We start from the raw sequence: 13,940 nt of genomic DNA on the forward strand, positions 1-13,940 counted from the left end.
ACAAAGGCTAACGATATCGATGGATTGAAACATTTCGAACCGGTTTTTGATTCCCATCTCTACGGACAAACAGACGTAATGAGCAGAGCCAGACCAGGAGTCGACAGGTTTGAGGTTTCACAGCCCAACATGGATGAAGAGAGACTGATCATTGGGGTGGGAAGCGTGAAAACTCCCTGGTCTGTGACTCCAGTTGTCTGTCAGTCAAGCAGTTTGTTGGACTGAACACGCAGCCGGCGTGAATTGACCAACGCGGTCAACATGCAATGGATCGGAGACGGACTGAAGAAGTATCTGGTGTATTTAACTTCTAGTGGTGGGGAAAAATCAATCCACATAAATATCAGGATTTTTTCTTCAATGATTGTTAAATTGTGATATTTTCGCCCTCGCGTAGGTGGCCTGGGTTTGAAACCAGCCTGTGGCGTCTCTCCTGTGTGTCACTCCCCACTCTCACCTTGTTTCCTGCTCTACCAATGAAAGGCATAAAAAGCCCAAAATATAACTTAAAAAAATGTATTTTTTTGCAGTTTACTCTTTGGTTATAAGCTGGGTTGGAAAAAAAGTCACCGCTTTTCTCCAGCAGAGGGCGAAATGTTTTTTTTTTCCGGCTATAATAACGTGACGTCAGATCCCCTGAATAAATCCTAAAAACGGACTCACATGATGAGCTCTTTGGGGAAAATGTGGCTCCTGATAAAGCCTACAGACATCATCATTCATCTTTTTCACTTGGTCATGGTGTTAAAAAAAGTTAAAATCACAAAAATCTGAAATATTGGAGAATTACAACTGAAATCGAATCGTCCCAGAAATCGTAAAAGAATCGAATCAGGAGAAAAGCACATCATCCCAGCTCTACCAACGTCTCGCTGGAGTCAGAACAACTCCAGAAACCAAGCTGGTTTCCCACTTGACCAGTCCCACTGTGTCCCACTGTGGACGCCGTCTTCACTGGGAATCTCCTGTGGGAGGTTGTTCCCATGGCGCCTGACAGAAACACCTGCAGCGCTCGCCGCAGGGTTCACATCGCAGCCGCAGTGATAGGGCGTGATAAGACCCTGTGCACCTTCATAACCGACTCCCTATCATCAACGTGTGGTACTCCTCTGCCTCTCCCTGCTGCACACACACACACACACTCTCACACACACATTGACCTCCATTACATCCAAAACAAAACTTTCCCAGATCAACAGAGGTGGAAAAACAGAGATAAATCAGAGCGGTGTGTTCCCCCCAGCAGCAACATCTCCATGAAGCACGTCTGGAACGCCGTCTGTGATTCTCTGTCACACCACGACGCTTTCCTCTGTGTCTGACCACGTGTGCTGCAGCTCATTACACCATCACAGCTATTAAAGGGTCAGAAAATGTGGAATGGCCCTTTTTGCAGATTGCTGTGACCCAACCCCAGCAGTGGGTGGATGGCGTGGTGTCACAGGTGCTGAGGCCACAGGGCGGTGTGTGAGTGTGTGAGCAGCTGTGTGACGCGCTCTGCTCGCTGAGGTCAGACTAAATAAAGAGGGGAGGGGTTAACGCCTCTCACAGGAAGCATCGACGTTCCTTCACACCAGATAATTCAGGATTGGACGTCTCTCTGGGTCGGGTCTTGTTGATTTCCCTCCTGGGGTGTTTGTAATGAGCCTCTGTGCTGATATTTTGCTCCTATATTTTGTCTAAGTGGTTGTTTTAACTTTTTCTTAACTCTTTTCTCTGAGTTTCTTTTGCATCTCTTCTTTGCTCTTTTCATTTCACTTTTGCAGCCCATTGAAGTAATTTTCTCTCTGTGTTGTTATTTTGAGCCAGCTCCTGTTTGTTTCGTGAAGCTCAGCACTCGTCAGGTTTTTATCTGAGGTTGTAAATAGCTCTTTTGCCTCCCTGTGACGTGGTTTTGCATCTCTTCCCAACCATTTTGCATCTCCGTGCAGTCATTTAAACTCTCTAATGGGCCCTTTTGTTTCACTTTGAAGAGGTCGAGCATCTTTTTCTCTTGGTTTTGCATTTCTTTGTTATCATTTGAGCCCCTGTGTGGTCATTTGGCGTCACACTGAGGAGATTTCAACGCTCTTTGTGGTCATTTGTGCCTTTTCTGGTCGTGCTACGTTGATTATTTTTGTGTTTTGCATCCTCTTTATGGGTTGTTATTTTGATTCCTATGTGATCATCTTCTTCATTGTGCATCACAGGGGCGGCGTCATGGGTGGGCCCAAGGGTCCCAGGCCCACTTAAAAAAAAGTTATTATTTATTATTTATTTTCTATTTCTTAAATCAGTTTTAAAGATGAACATTATTAAGTTTTGTTTCTTTTTGCTTGTTTTTTTTTTAACTGTTAAATATCCTGTCTTTGTTAAATGAGCCAAGTTTGGCAATTTTTCGCCTGTTCGTAAAAAAATTATAACTTATTCAGCCTCATGTTATACCGTTAAGACTAGAGGATGATTTTGAAAAGACTGGAGATTTTTGTCTTTTATTTAACTGTGGTTAAAGTTGCTGCTCCTACAGTCTATAATACATGGAAAGTTACTGATACTATTGAGAACCATTGCCGTCTAATGCACTAAAATTTTATCAAATATTAAGAATCAAAAAACAACATCTACTTCAAAACACAGATAGCAACAGCAATATATTTATATCTTTATAGTAATAGTGATTTACTAACTTTTGTAATTTAAGGCCCACCCAAAATTGAAATCCTGGCTTTGTCCCCAAATCTAACTTTTTCAAACTTATTTTTCTTCCCTACGTTTTTTGGTTTGCTACTCCTCCAACAAATAATCACAGTTTTTCACCAAATTAAAATGCAAAATGTTCAGAATATTCAGGAGAATTGTGCGACTGTCACTCAAATTTCTAACCCTCTAACTTTTTAAAAAATATTTGACATTAAAAAACAAAAATCAGCCCATAGAAATGAATGGGAAATGATCCGTCACCATGGAAACCAGACAATGCCTTCAGGTTATCATAACCAGCTCTGCATGGGCTGTAATGTTGGTCCACTTCAGTAATTAAGTGTTGATTTCAGTCACTTTTGGGGAATAAATCCTGCAAATTTTGTTTTATTCTTGCATTTCCAGCAAAAAAAAACCAAACAAAACGTGTAAAATGAGGAAAACCCAAAGAAAAACGAGCAATAAAAGGTAAGACGCTGACTTCTAGGGGTGGGCCTGTTGTGAAAAAGTTATGACTCAAATTTCTAACTCTCTAACTTTGTAAAATATTCGGCATTAAAACAAAATTAGCCCATAAAAATGAATGGGAAATAATCTGTCACCATGGAAACCAGACAGTGCCTTCATCTTTTTCTTGCTTGTTTACATTTAAATTTAACAGAAATTATAAATAAGTCTGGTGCCTTTAGGATTCGAAGGTAAGGCTAGCCTAGGCTAGCCTAGGCTTGCTAGGCGCCGCCCTGTTGGCTATGGCTGCCTTTTGCAGCATCTCTCCCTTCTTTGTCCGTTTCTTGTAATTTTTTCGTCTCTTTTTCATCATCTTTGTATTTGGAGTGGGTCATTACTTTGTATGGCTCATTTGTTGGTCATGGACACCAAACTTTTTGTGTCTTCAGTGATATTTTTACTACTTTTTCTCCTGTGTTTGTCTGGAGGTCCTACATGTAACCATGGCTGCATTGTTTACATGTGAACTCAGCTGTTAGCAGCCTGTAGCATGTCAATGCTAAGTGGTGCTAGGCCAGATGTTTCCTACAAGGTGAGGAGGAGGAAGTGAGGACGACGTGCTGGTTCTCAGGTGTGAGCTAACAAGTGACGACATGGACCTGTCCTTCCATCCATCGTTATTGGGAACGTAAGATCTATCTCCAATAAGATGGACGAGCTAGCTGTGCTAACCCAGCAACAGAGGGAATACCAGAGGGCAGAGTAGCATCATGCTATTCACAGACATGGCTAACAGAGCTAACAATAGAAGAGCTTCACCTGCTGTGAGCAGACAGGATCCAGGAGACAGAGACTGAACAGACTGCTGAAGAAGCTCAGTCCTGGACCCTGTGGAGGTGGAGGCTGGCTGACTGGACAATGATGGACAAGCTGTCATCATCTATTTTCTTATAGAGCTTTTTACACTTTCTATACACTTTCTTACTTTGGTTTTCTTGATTGCTGCTGTGACTTTGATTTTGTTGTATTTCCAGTAGCCATGTTGGGACTCCGTCACATTTTCAAGAAGCTCTCAGTAAACCTATCCCTGTCCACCTTCCCGCCCCCTCCTCTGGACCCCTTTCCCAGCAGTCTCCACTGGGACCCTGGGTGCTTATGAGTTTCTCCTGTCATCTCTGACAGGCCCTCATTTGCTTTCATTCAGCGTCTCATCACAGCTTCAAAGACGAGTGGATCATCTCTCTCTGGAGGGGTGGGGGGGGGGGGGGGGGGGGGGGGGCTGCATGCCTTCAAAAAATGACTGGTATCCAAGAACTGTTGACCCAAGGCCATTTCGCTCCTCATAATTGGCTTCTTCGCTCTGTCCCTGCAGAGTTATGATGTATTAAACCACCTAAACACATCAATAAGCTCATCCTGTTGATGTGATCCGTACCTTGTAATTTCCACTTGATGAACAAAGAGTTTAATGTATGGAGGGGCGGGGAGTCACTGAACACGCTGAGGGCTACAGTCAGGGTTTAAAGCCGACCTGTGGCTCTCTACCACGTGTACAAAAAAAACTTGAGAGCCAAAAAGTAAAAGTGGTCAGTCTGATCCACACCTGGAGTCTGGATTCCAGTTTGTGCCCGTTGGTGCTCAGGTGTGGAGGGAAAGCAGTAAGCTCATCTCATCCTCTCCTCAGGGCTGATAGATAAAGGACAGACAGAAGGAACCCCACGACCTCGAGAGACGAACACAGAGGAGGTGTGTGTGTGAAAGTGTGTGTGTGTGAGGGGGGAGGGCGGCTCGTGTACTGTTTATAAATGCTCTGTGGGGTCTTAATTCCCTCCAACGTATTCTCATTTCTCCATTTTGAGCAACAGGTTAAAACTCCCCCTTGGGATGTGTTATGACAGCCAGAGAGAAACACGTAGGGAGCAAGAAGTGGCATGAACAGATCTCAGGGTTTCTGACATGTGGGGGTGGCTGAAAACGACCTCCGTTGAGGAGTGCGTAGCCTGAAGATACAACCATCAACTCAAGTAGCACCAGGCAGCCATGGAGAACTGTCTGCGCCGCTTTTCAACACACAGGTAAACAAACACAGCTACCAGCAGCAAACAGGAGCCTGGGGAGGTCACCGCACCGTGGAGGAGCGTGATTTCACATCCCGTGCTCGCTGATCTCCCTGCCAGTTTGTCAGACTGCGGCTCAGACTGCGGCGTGATTGAGATGTGGTTTTGTGAAGGTGCCAGCCTGCCAGGTAGCGCCCCAGGAGGATTTTCCTCCCAATAATCACCGATTGTGAAATTTTCAGCGCTTGTTCTGGGAAATCCAATCACGCCACGTTCACACAGCACTCAGTGTCAAACTAATCTGTGACAGGAAGCTTTACAAACAACCTGTCTGCTTCCTCAGACGTCCTCTCCGTGCTGTGATCTCACCTCACAGGGTAAAGTTTGATACGTTTCTTTGTGGAGCCTCTGACTGCAGGCGAGATGGGAGCCTCTGGATGGACAGACGGCCGATACTCTGACACCTACCTGTGGAAAAAAAAAAAAAAAAAAAAGAGGATGGGCTAATTAGAGTGAATCAGGGCGAGCTGACAAACGTTAGCCTCAGGACTCGTTTCAGAGTCTTTCCTGTCACATGTCGACATGTCAACAGATCATGCCCTCACAGCTAATCTGAGCAGGGAGAGGGATCTCTGCTATAACAGCTGTCAGCCTGAATGGTACAGGGGATATCAAATATAATGGAACACACCCCGCAGCTGGACTCAGCTTCAGGTTAGCTCTAACCATAACAGAGAGGATGACCTGTCCGTTAACCACCATACACGACTTAGTGTCTGCCTGACGTTTACTGCTCACATTTAGTGACCATTTCTACACCATCTGGGGTTCAGAAAGAAACTTGAGTGAAGTTTAGTAACTTTAGTAACTTCACTTTCTCTACCTTCAGATATGGAAGCAATGTTACCTTCACTAATTCTGGAAACGAGATCATGATGTACATACAGAATGATAATAATAATTTTACTATCATTGATTAATTAATTAATTTATTTTTTAATCATCCATTTATTGAATTGTTGAATGCCTGCAATGTTTTGTCATTTATGCACGGCACTTTGTTTCAGCTGTGGTTTGTTTAAAAGTGTTTTATAAATCAAGTTAAGTTGAGTTGAGATGATTAATAATAATAATAAAAAATAACAAAAGCAATAATAATAATAATTATAAATAAATAAATAAAATAAAAAATAATGATTACAAAAAATAAATGAAATAATAATAAAAATAATTACAAAAATAAATGAAATAATAATAATAATAATAATACTTACAAAAAATAAATAAAATAATAAAAAACAATTACAGAAAAAAATAATAATAATGATAATAATAATAGTTTTAACACCATTTTAAAGTGCTTTATAAATCAAATTGAGTTGAGATAAATAATAAAAAATAACAGAAATAATTATGATAAGAAAGGGAACAACAACAATAATAACAATGATGATGATGACAATATTAATAATAATAATAATAATAATAATAATAATAATAATATTAATAATAATAATAATAATAATAAAATTATTATTATTATTATTATTATTATTATTATTATAAAAGGACAGGCCACAAGAATATTTTGTCAAGAAAACATTGAAGACAGAATTAATGTTTAAAGTCATTAAAAAAAAACTACATCAACACCACTAAAATTGTTTTATACTGTAAAAAAATACTAAAAGTAAAAGAGGTAAAAGAGAATAAGCTGCTGCGCTGAAGACTGAGTAACTTACTTAACAAAAAGATTAAAAAAAAAACTTGTTTGAAACAAATAAAAATATGCATAACAAATACACATGTAACTATAATAGATCTAAACTATATAAATTTAAATTTGAACTTGTTAAATAAATATTAATAACTCAGTCCAAAGTCAAGAGTATTGAGAGTCGTGGTGTTAAATGTCTCTGATGCTCATACCTGGCTCAAACACACCTGGGCGGTGCAGCAGTTTCCGGCTCTGAAACTTGCTGCGGAGTGAGCCCTCTTCGTTTTCTCTTCTCTTTGAGGTGACGTAGCACAGCTTCCGCTTCGTTACTTCCGTACACAAAGGTCCAGCCGATGACGTGTACTCTCGGAACCGTTAGCCAGTTAGCTTAGCAGCCTGGGAGGAGTGGAGGAGTTTTACTATTTAAGAGAAAGAAGGATCAATTATCAATTAAAACACCGGAGACCGGAAACGACGGAGGATGGAGACGCTCTACCATCAGACCAACAAGTGAGTGTGTGTATGAGACAGCTGTGAGGACTTCCTCTGGCAGCTAACTTCAACAGTTTAAGCTAATTATCGCTGCTTCCACTTTTACTTTCGTCAAACTAAATCATGTGAAGCGTGTGAAGGTTTTATTCTTTGGTAAAGTCACTCAGTCATCCGTTATAAGTTCGTGTAGCCGTTAAAATTAAGCTAGCAGTCAGATAACCGATGCTACATGATTAGCCTCTGTGCTAACGCTGCTTCTGCTCTGGATCAGGCACATTCATGAGGTCCAGCATCTTATGGGGGGTCTGGAGAAGACGGATCCTCAGTCTGTACACTGTGAGTACTGAGATGGATGAGTGGATTATAATGTGACAGTCATCCTCTCTTCTTCTACTGCTTTGAATGTGATTACTTGTATGAGTGCACACCCCCCTGGTCTGAGTTTTTCAGCGGTCTCCTGATTTCTTGTCACTCCTTGTTATGGCTGCTGGGACATAATGACAGGAGGGGGCCGGTGTCTCCCAGGCTCTTTGTTTTCTGTGCTCGGTGCCGGCCCAATCAGTGGCTGGAGCCAGGGCAGGAAGAAGAGGGCTGGGTGTAGAGACAGGAGCAGGGAGGGCTGCTTACAGATAATGGTGGGAGCCTGGAAGTAGACAAACTTTAACATCTACTCCCCAAATTAGGTCATCAGCACGCTTTAACCTCCAGTACTGAGAGAGGTATGACAACCACAGCCTCAGCATCTGGAAACTCAATACCAGAGACATACTTAAAGGGGACATATCATGCTGATTCCTGATTTAATACTTACATATAAAAAAATAAAGTTGAAAACAAGACCTTTCACCCCCTGAATTTTCAAAAAATTAGATATTGTATTTTTTCTCATATCCTAGAATGAGATTTGATGCCTCTGAAAATAGGTCATTGCCATTTGGCCGCGAGATTTTGACCTTCGTGACACGAGGATCCTTTCTTTTTATTGGAGTAATCTGATAAAGCAGCTCCTCCTCTGTGATGTCAGTTAGTCACACAACCCCCACCTAGGAATACACCCACCAAGAGCCGAGTATAAACGTATAAACTATACATGTTACAGTACCGCTTTGACTCACCACACTGAAGCGTCCTGAGATGATCTGTGTCCAGGTGGATTTTCTTCCTCCTGAGCTGCAGAACCGTCCTGGTCTGACTCAGGGTCCAATACAAAAGGACGTATCCTACACGCTGCCATTTTATTAGTGCTATCAATGCCTTACGCTGAAGTTTTGGCAAACAGCAAACTCGCTCGGTCTGCTCCAGATCTTCAGAATGGCCTAAACTGAGGATATTGAGAACGCTATTGTGGGGAAATGAAGGAACTAAATGACTTGTACTGAGGGCAGAAATGCTTTACAGGCATCCTAGTCTGGCATAGTGAAAAGGAGAAACAAGCGTGATATGTCCACTTTAAGAAAATTATGCCACAACAACCCAAAGCAGAATTAACAGTCAGAGCTGTATTTGATGTTTTCTATCATTTCTCCTTCTTTCGACAGTGTTAGAGAACGAACTGCAGGCCAGAATCGACCAGATCTTCAACCACTTAGAACGCCTGGAGATCCTCGCCAGCAAAGAACCACCAAACCGCCGCCAGAACGCCAAATAGTGAGTAGGAATCTGATGAAATGACGGTGATTCTTGAGTCTGAAAGCTGAGGAAGTTGCGCCAAATCATATAAGTCTGCAGGAAGGGTGTAGGAGATGAGACAGGCTCCCCTGTCCTGCCCTGTGGCGATGTGGCTCTATGAAAACATTTCCTCTGAAGCCCGTCATCACCAGCATTCCTGCTGCATTGGGCAAAGATTCATTTCTAAGCTGGGTAAACAGGCCTTAGGGGACACGATTCAGCCCCTCTGATAGCTGTCCTCTGATCTCTGCGGCGCTCGACTGAGGCCTGAGTGATGCGAAGGAGCCAGTCCTCGTTCTGACTGCGTGGGGTTTAAGGGCGGAAATGTTCGCGTTATCTTCAACATTTTTCTTTTTTGATTAAAAATAATCAAAGCTGTATCGATTCAAACCTCTCTTCTTTCTTTCAGTCGAGTGGACCAGCTCAAGTATGATATCCAGCACCTCCGCACCGGCCTGCAGAGCTTCCAGCACAGACGCTACGCCAGAGAAGCCCAGGAGAGGGAGAGGGAGGAGCTCCTGAGCAGGAACTTCACCACCAATGTAAGTCTAACCACACCAGGCTTGTGTCTTCAGCGTGACACATGAAATGTCTCATAATGAGTGAAATATTTGTTCTTACTCAAAGGATGCTGACACCTCTATCCCCATGGATGAGACTCTACAGTTTAACTCCAAACTGCACGATGCTCACAGCAACCTGGACGACATGATCAGCAGCGGGAGCAACATCCTGAACGGTCTCAGGGATCAGAGACACATGCTGAAGGTTTGTGTAGAGACGTAAATTTAGATTTCAGGATGAAATCGTCCCACTCTCAGCGTCTCATTGAGCCAAACGCTCAGCACGAGGGTGAGTCTGTGTTTCCAGGGAGGAGATGGTCTTCCTGGTTTTGCTTTAGGCCTCCTCTTATCAGGGTGCGTCTGCGGCCTGATTGTCAAGTCGTGAGAAACCTTTCACACAGCGGCAACGTGTCAGGGAGTGCGCTGGCACTTTATGACTCCAGGAATCAGATTAATTAGTTCCCATAATTACAGTGTCGTCAGCGGACTGATGCACTTCCTGATAGAGGTGCTCAAAAATTATCAATATTGCAATTTATCATGATACTTTGACGATATCATTATTTTTTTTTTATAACAAAATTTCATATTTTAGCCGAGTTGCCAATAAAATACAAACACTTCCACGGCGGTAGATGTTGCTAAAGCGCTACCTCTTGTATGTTACCAATACATTATATAATAAATATCATCTCAAAGTACGGTGGTGTATGGCATTCACTTGAAAACAAAACAAACAAAAAAAAAAACAGTTTTTACAACATGACCATCTCATAAAAACAGGAATTAATTTAGATTTTCCTTTTTCTATGAGATACTATCTTGTAGAAACAGAATTTTTCCCATGATGCTCTGCTGCATGTTTGCTTATCAGAGGTGCCGGGTCAACACAGTTAAGTAGGAGCAGGGGAAAAAATCAAAAAATCGATATATCTGGATTTTTTTTTTGGATTCAAATTCTTCATTTCAGTCTTTCTTTGTAAACTTGATTGGAAAAAAAAACGTTTCCAAAAATTTAAGAGGGTGAAATTTTTGAATTTGCAAAAAAAAAAAAGGCATAAAAATAATTTTGGTCAAAATAATGAAAAGATATAATTTAATTAATTGGCAAAATTTGCATTTTTTTTTATTAAATAAGCAAAAAAAAAGGAAACAAAACATCTCGAGAAATTGGCAGAAAAATCAAAAAGTTTCCAAAAAATTACGAGGGTGAAATTTTAGAATCTGCAAAAAAAAAAAAAAGGCATAATTTTGGTAAAAATAATTACAAGATGTAATTAAATTAATGGGCAAATTGCATTTTTTTATTAAATAAGCAAAAAAAAAAAAAAAACATCAGAAATTGGCAAAAAAAATCAGAAAGTTTCAAAAAATTATGAGGTTGAAATTTTAGAATTTGCAAAAAGATATTTTTTTTCTAATTTTGGTCAAAATAATTCAAAGATGTAATTAAATTATTTGGCAAAATGTGAATTTTTTAAATTAAATTTGCAAAAAAAAAAAAAAAAAAAAAAGCTTAGTTAAAAAATATACAAAAATTTCAGTTTTTAAATTTCAAAATATTGCCAAAACTTCAAATAAACTTGAAATCTGATACATTTTTAACTATTTTTATAAGTATTGAAACACTACTTGAATCTGATAACGCATTATTTTATTTAGTGTCAGTGTATTTAATCATAATCATTTTTTAAGCTACAAGGAGACGCTATAAAGGAGTCAAAGAGCTGCAGGTTGAAGACCTCTGGTGTAGGATATCACGATGTATCACAATACTCACTCCTCTTTCCTGAAGCATGGTCTGAGCAGCTGTTGACGTTGTCTCCTCTGCGCCTTCTTCACAGAACACCTATAAGAAGATGCTGGATGTGGCCAACATGTTAGGACTGTCCAACACGGTGATCAGGCTGATCGAGCGGCGAGCCACGCAGGATAAGTTCATCATGATCGGAGGCATGCTGCTGACCTGTGTCTTCATGTTCCTGGTGATCAGATACCTGGGCTGACCTCGGGACATCAAATCAGTGACTCTCCATCAGCTGAGGACGCCGTCAGCTCATCATCCCGCATCATTTGAGAAACAGCAGATTAACGTTGAACACCTGATTGAGGTTATTTTTTGACGAGCTGTGCCAGTGTTGTTTCGTTTCATCCTGTTTTTCATGTTGGGGATTAAAATCGCATGGTTCAGACTTTGTTACAAACAGTATTTCATCCCCACCGAGGCCCTGAGAGAGCACTGAGCTCTGAAAGAAGACTGCTGCAGACCTTACAGCCCCAAACCACAGCACACTGATCTTTGTGAACGGATGTTTTCCTCCTCCTGAGCCTGTCACTAACGCTGTCTGTGTCATTCTCCATCATTACGCTCCTCGATACCACATCACAGATTACGAATCAGTGTAAATCAGCCTGAGATTATGAACTGTGCAGCAAAGTGAATCTGTTCAGGAAACAATGGAAGCAGCATTTCTGATGAAACTTTTAAATAATTTATCTTTAACTTCTGCTTCTGTCTAGTCTCACTATGTGAGTAACTTTGTCCTCTTGTTAGAATAAAACATGTTGACTTTCCCTCCTCTGTCGCTGTGCCTCATCTGAAAACATGATGACATCTCTGCACTGCAAAAACTGAAATCTTATCAAGTGTTTTTGTCTTATTTACTTGTTTCAAGCAAATCAGACCTCATTTTGTCTTTAAATGACTTAAAATAAGACATTTTACTAAACTGATCAGGTGAATGAGGCTCATTTTAGGTATAACAAGACATTTTTCATAAAATAAGACAAAAACACTTGAAAAGATTTCAGTTTTTTGCAGTGTAATAGGGACAAAGGAGCATTTTTTTTTCAAACTAAGACAAATATTTGACAACAAAAACAATTAAACATCTGTTAATGTGAGAATTAAACCACTTTTACATCACACTGTTAACAGCCTGGTTTACACTGCAAAAAACAGATCTTATCAACTGATTTTGTCTTATTTTGAGTGAAAAAATGTCTTTTTAGACTTAATATGACCCACATTTAACTGAACAGTCCAGAAGAATGTTTTGTTTCACATTATTTTAAGACATTATTTTAGTTTCAGGATTTCTTGTTTCATTGGCAGATTTTTTTTTTACTTGTACAAAAGTTTATACCTCATTTTTGTTTTTAAACAAATTGAAACGAGACATTTTTCTGGACTGATCAGTTGAATGTGGCTCAAAATAAGTTTTAAAAAATTTTCTACTGAAAATAAGACAAGATTTTCAGTATTTTGCTGTGTGCAACCTCAAAAAATATCAAAACTAGTTTAATACACTGCAAAAAAAAATCTTAACAAGTGTTGTTGCCTTATTTCCAGGAGAAACTGTCTTTTTAGACTTCATATGAGCCACATTTAATGACTAGTCTAGAAAAATGTCTTGTTTCACATTATTTAAATGGAAAAAGAAAAGTTACTCAAATTGAGACAATATTAGTCAATAACGTTTTCCACTTAAAATTAGACAAAATCACTTGATAAGATTTCAGTTTTTTTACAGTGTAAGAGTGAAAAATGAGCAGATTTTTCAAATTACAATAAACATTTGATAACAAATCTACAATTAAACATCTGTTAATGTGAAAATTTAACCAGTTTGAGATCACACACTGTTAACAGCCTGGTTTAAATTCTACTTTACAGCTTTAACAGAGTCTACACTGCAAAAAACAGATCTTATCAACTGATTTTGTCTTATTTTGAGTAAGAAATGTCTTTTCAAACCTAATATGAGCCACATTCAACTGACCAGTTCAGAAAAATGACAGAGTAAAGACATGACATGAGATAAGAGAAAAGTTTCTTGTAAGACATTATTCTAGTTTCAGGATTTCTTGTTTCATTGGCAGATGTTTTTTTTTATTTGTACAAATGTTTATACTTCATTTTTATTTTTAAAATAACTTGAAATCAGACATTTTTCTGGACTGATCAGTTGAATGTGGCTCACAATAAGTTTAAAAAGACATTTTCTGAGAATAAGACAAGATTTCAGTATTTTGCTGTGTGCAAACTCTAAAACCACTGAATGTAGTTTAATACACTGCAAAAAATAAAATCTTATCAAGTGTTTTTGTCTTGATATGAGCCACATTCAACTGATCAGTCCAGAAAAATCTCTTGTTTCTTTTTATTTAAAGACAAAAATGAGGTTTGAATTGCTATAACAAGTAAAAAAAATCTGCCAATGAAATAAAAGAAAGTTTCTTGTAAAGTTTCAAGCTATGATCTCTTATTCCATTGGTGGATTTTTTTCATTTGTTACAGCAATTCGGACCTAATTA

The 13,940-nt window shown here is 39.6% G+C and overlaps 1 protein-coding gene across 1 annotated transcript; it reads left to right on the plus strand.

Moving 5' to 3' along the window:
- Window positions 1-7,206: 7,206 nt before the first annotated feature.
- gosr2 (golgi SNAP receptor complex member 2) lies at window positions 7,207-12,233 on the plus strand. Its single transcript, XM_074695874.1, has 6 exons — window positions 7,207-7,410; window positions 7,664-7,728; window positions 8,931-9,039; window positions 9,470-9,602; window positions 9,688-9,828; window positions 11,468-12,233. Exons 1-6 carry the CDS (start codon window positions 7,382-7,384, stop codon window positions 11,627-11,629), a joined length of 639 nt encoding a protein of 212 aa, XP_074551975.1. The 5' UTR covers window positions 7,207-7,381; the 3' UTR covers window positions 11,630-12,233.
- The last annotated feature ends 1,707 nt before the right edge of the window (window positions 12,234-13,940 follow it).

Source organism: Halichoeres trimaculatus, unplaced genomic scaffold, assembly GCF_033239565.1.
Source record: "Halichoeres trimaculatus isolate MK-OKI-2021-1 unplaced genomic scaffold, fHalTri1.1 fHalTri1_scaffold_20, whole genome shotgun sequence".
Lineage (NCBI taxonomy): Eukaryota > Metazoa > Chordata > Actinopteri > Labriformes > Labridae > Halichoeres > Halichoeres trimaculatus.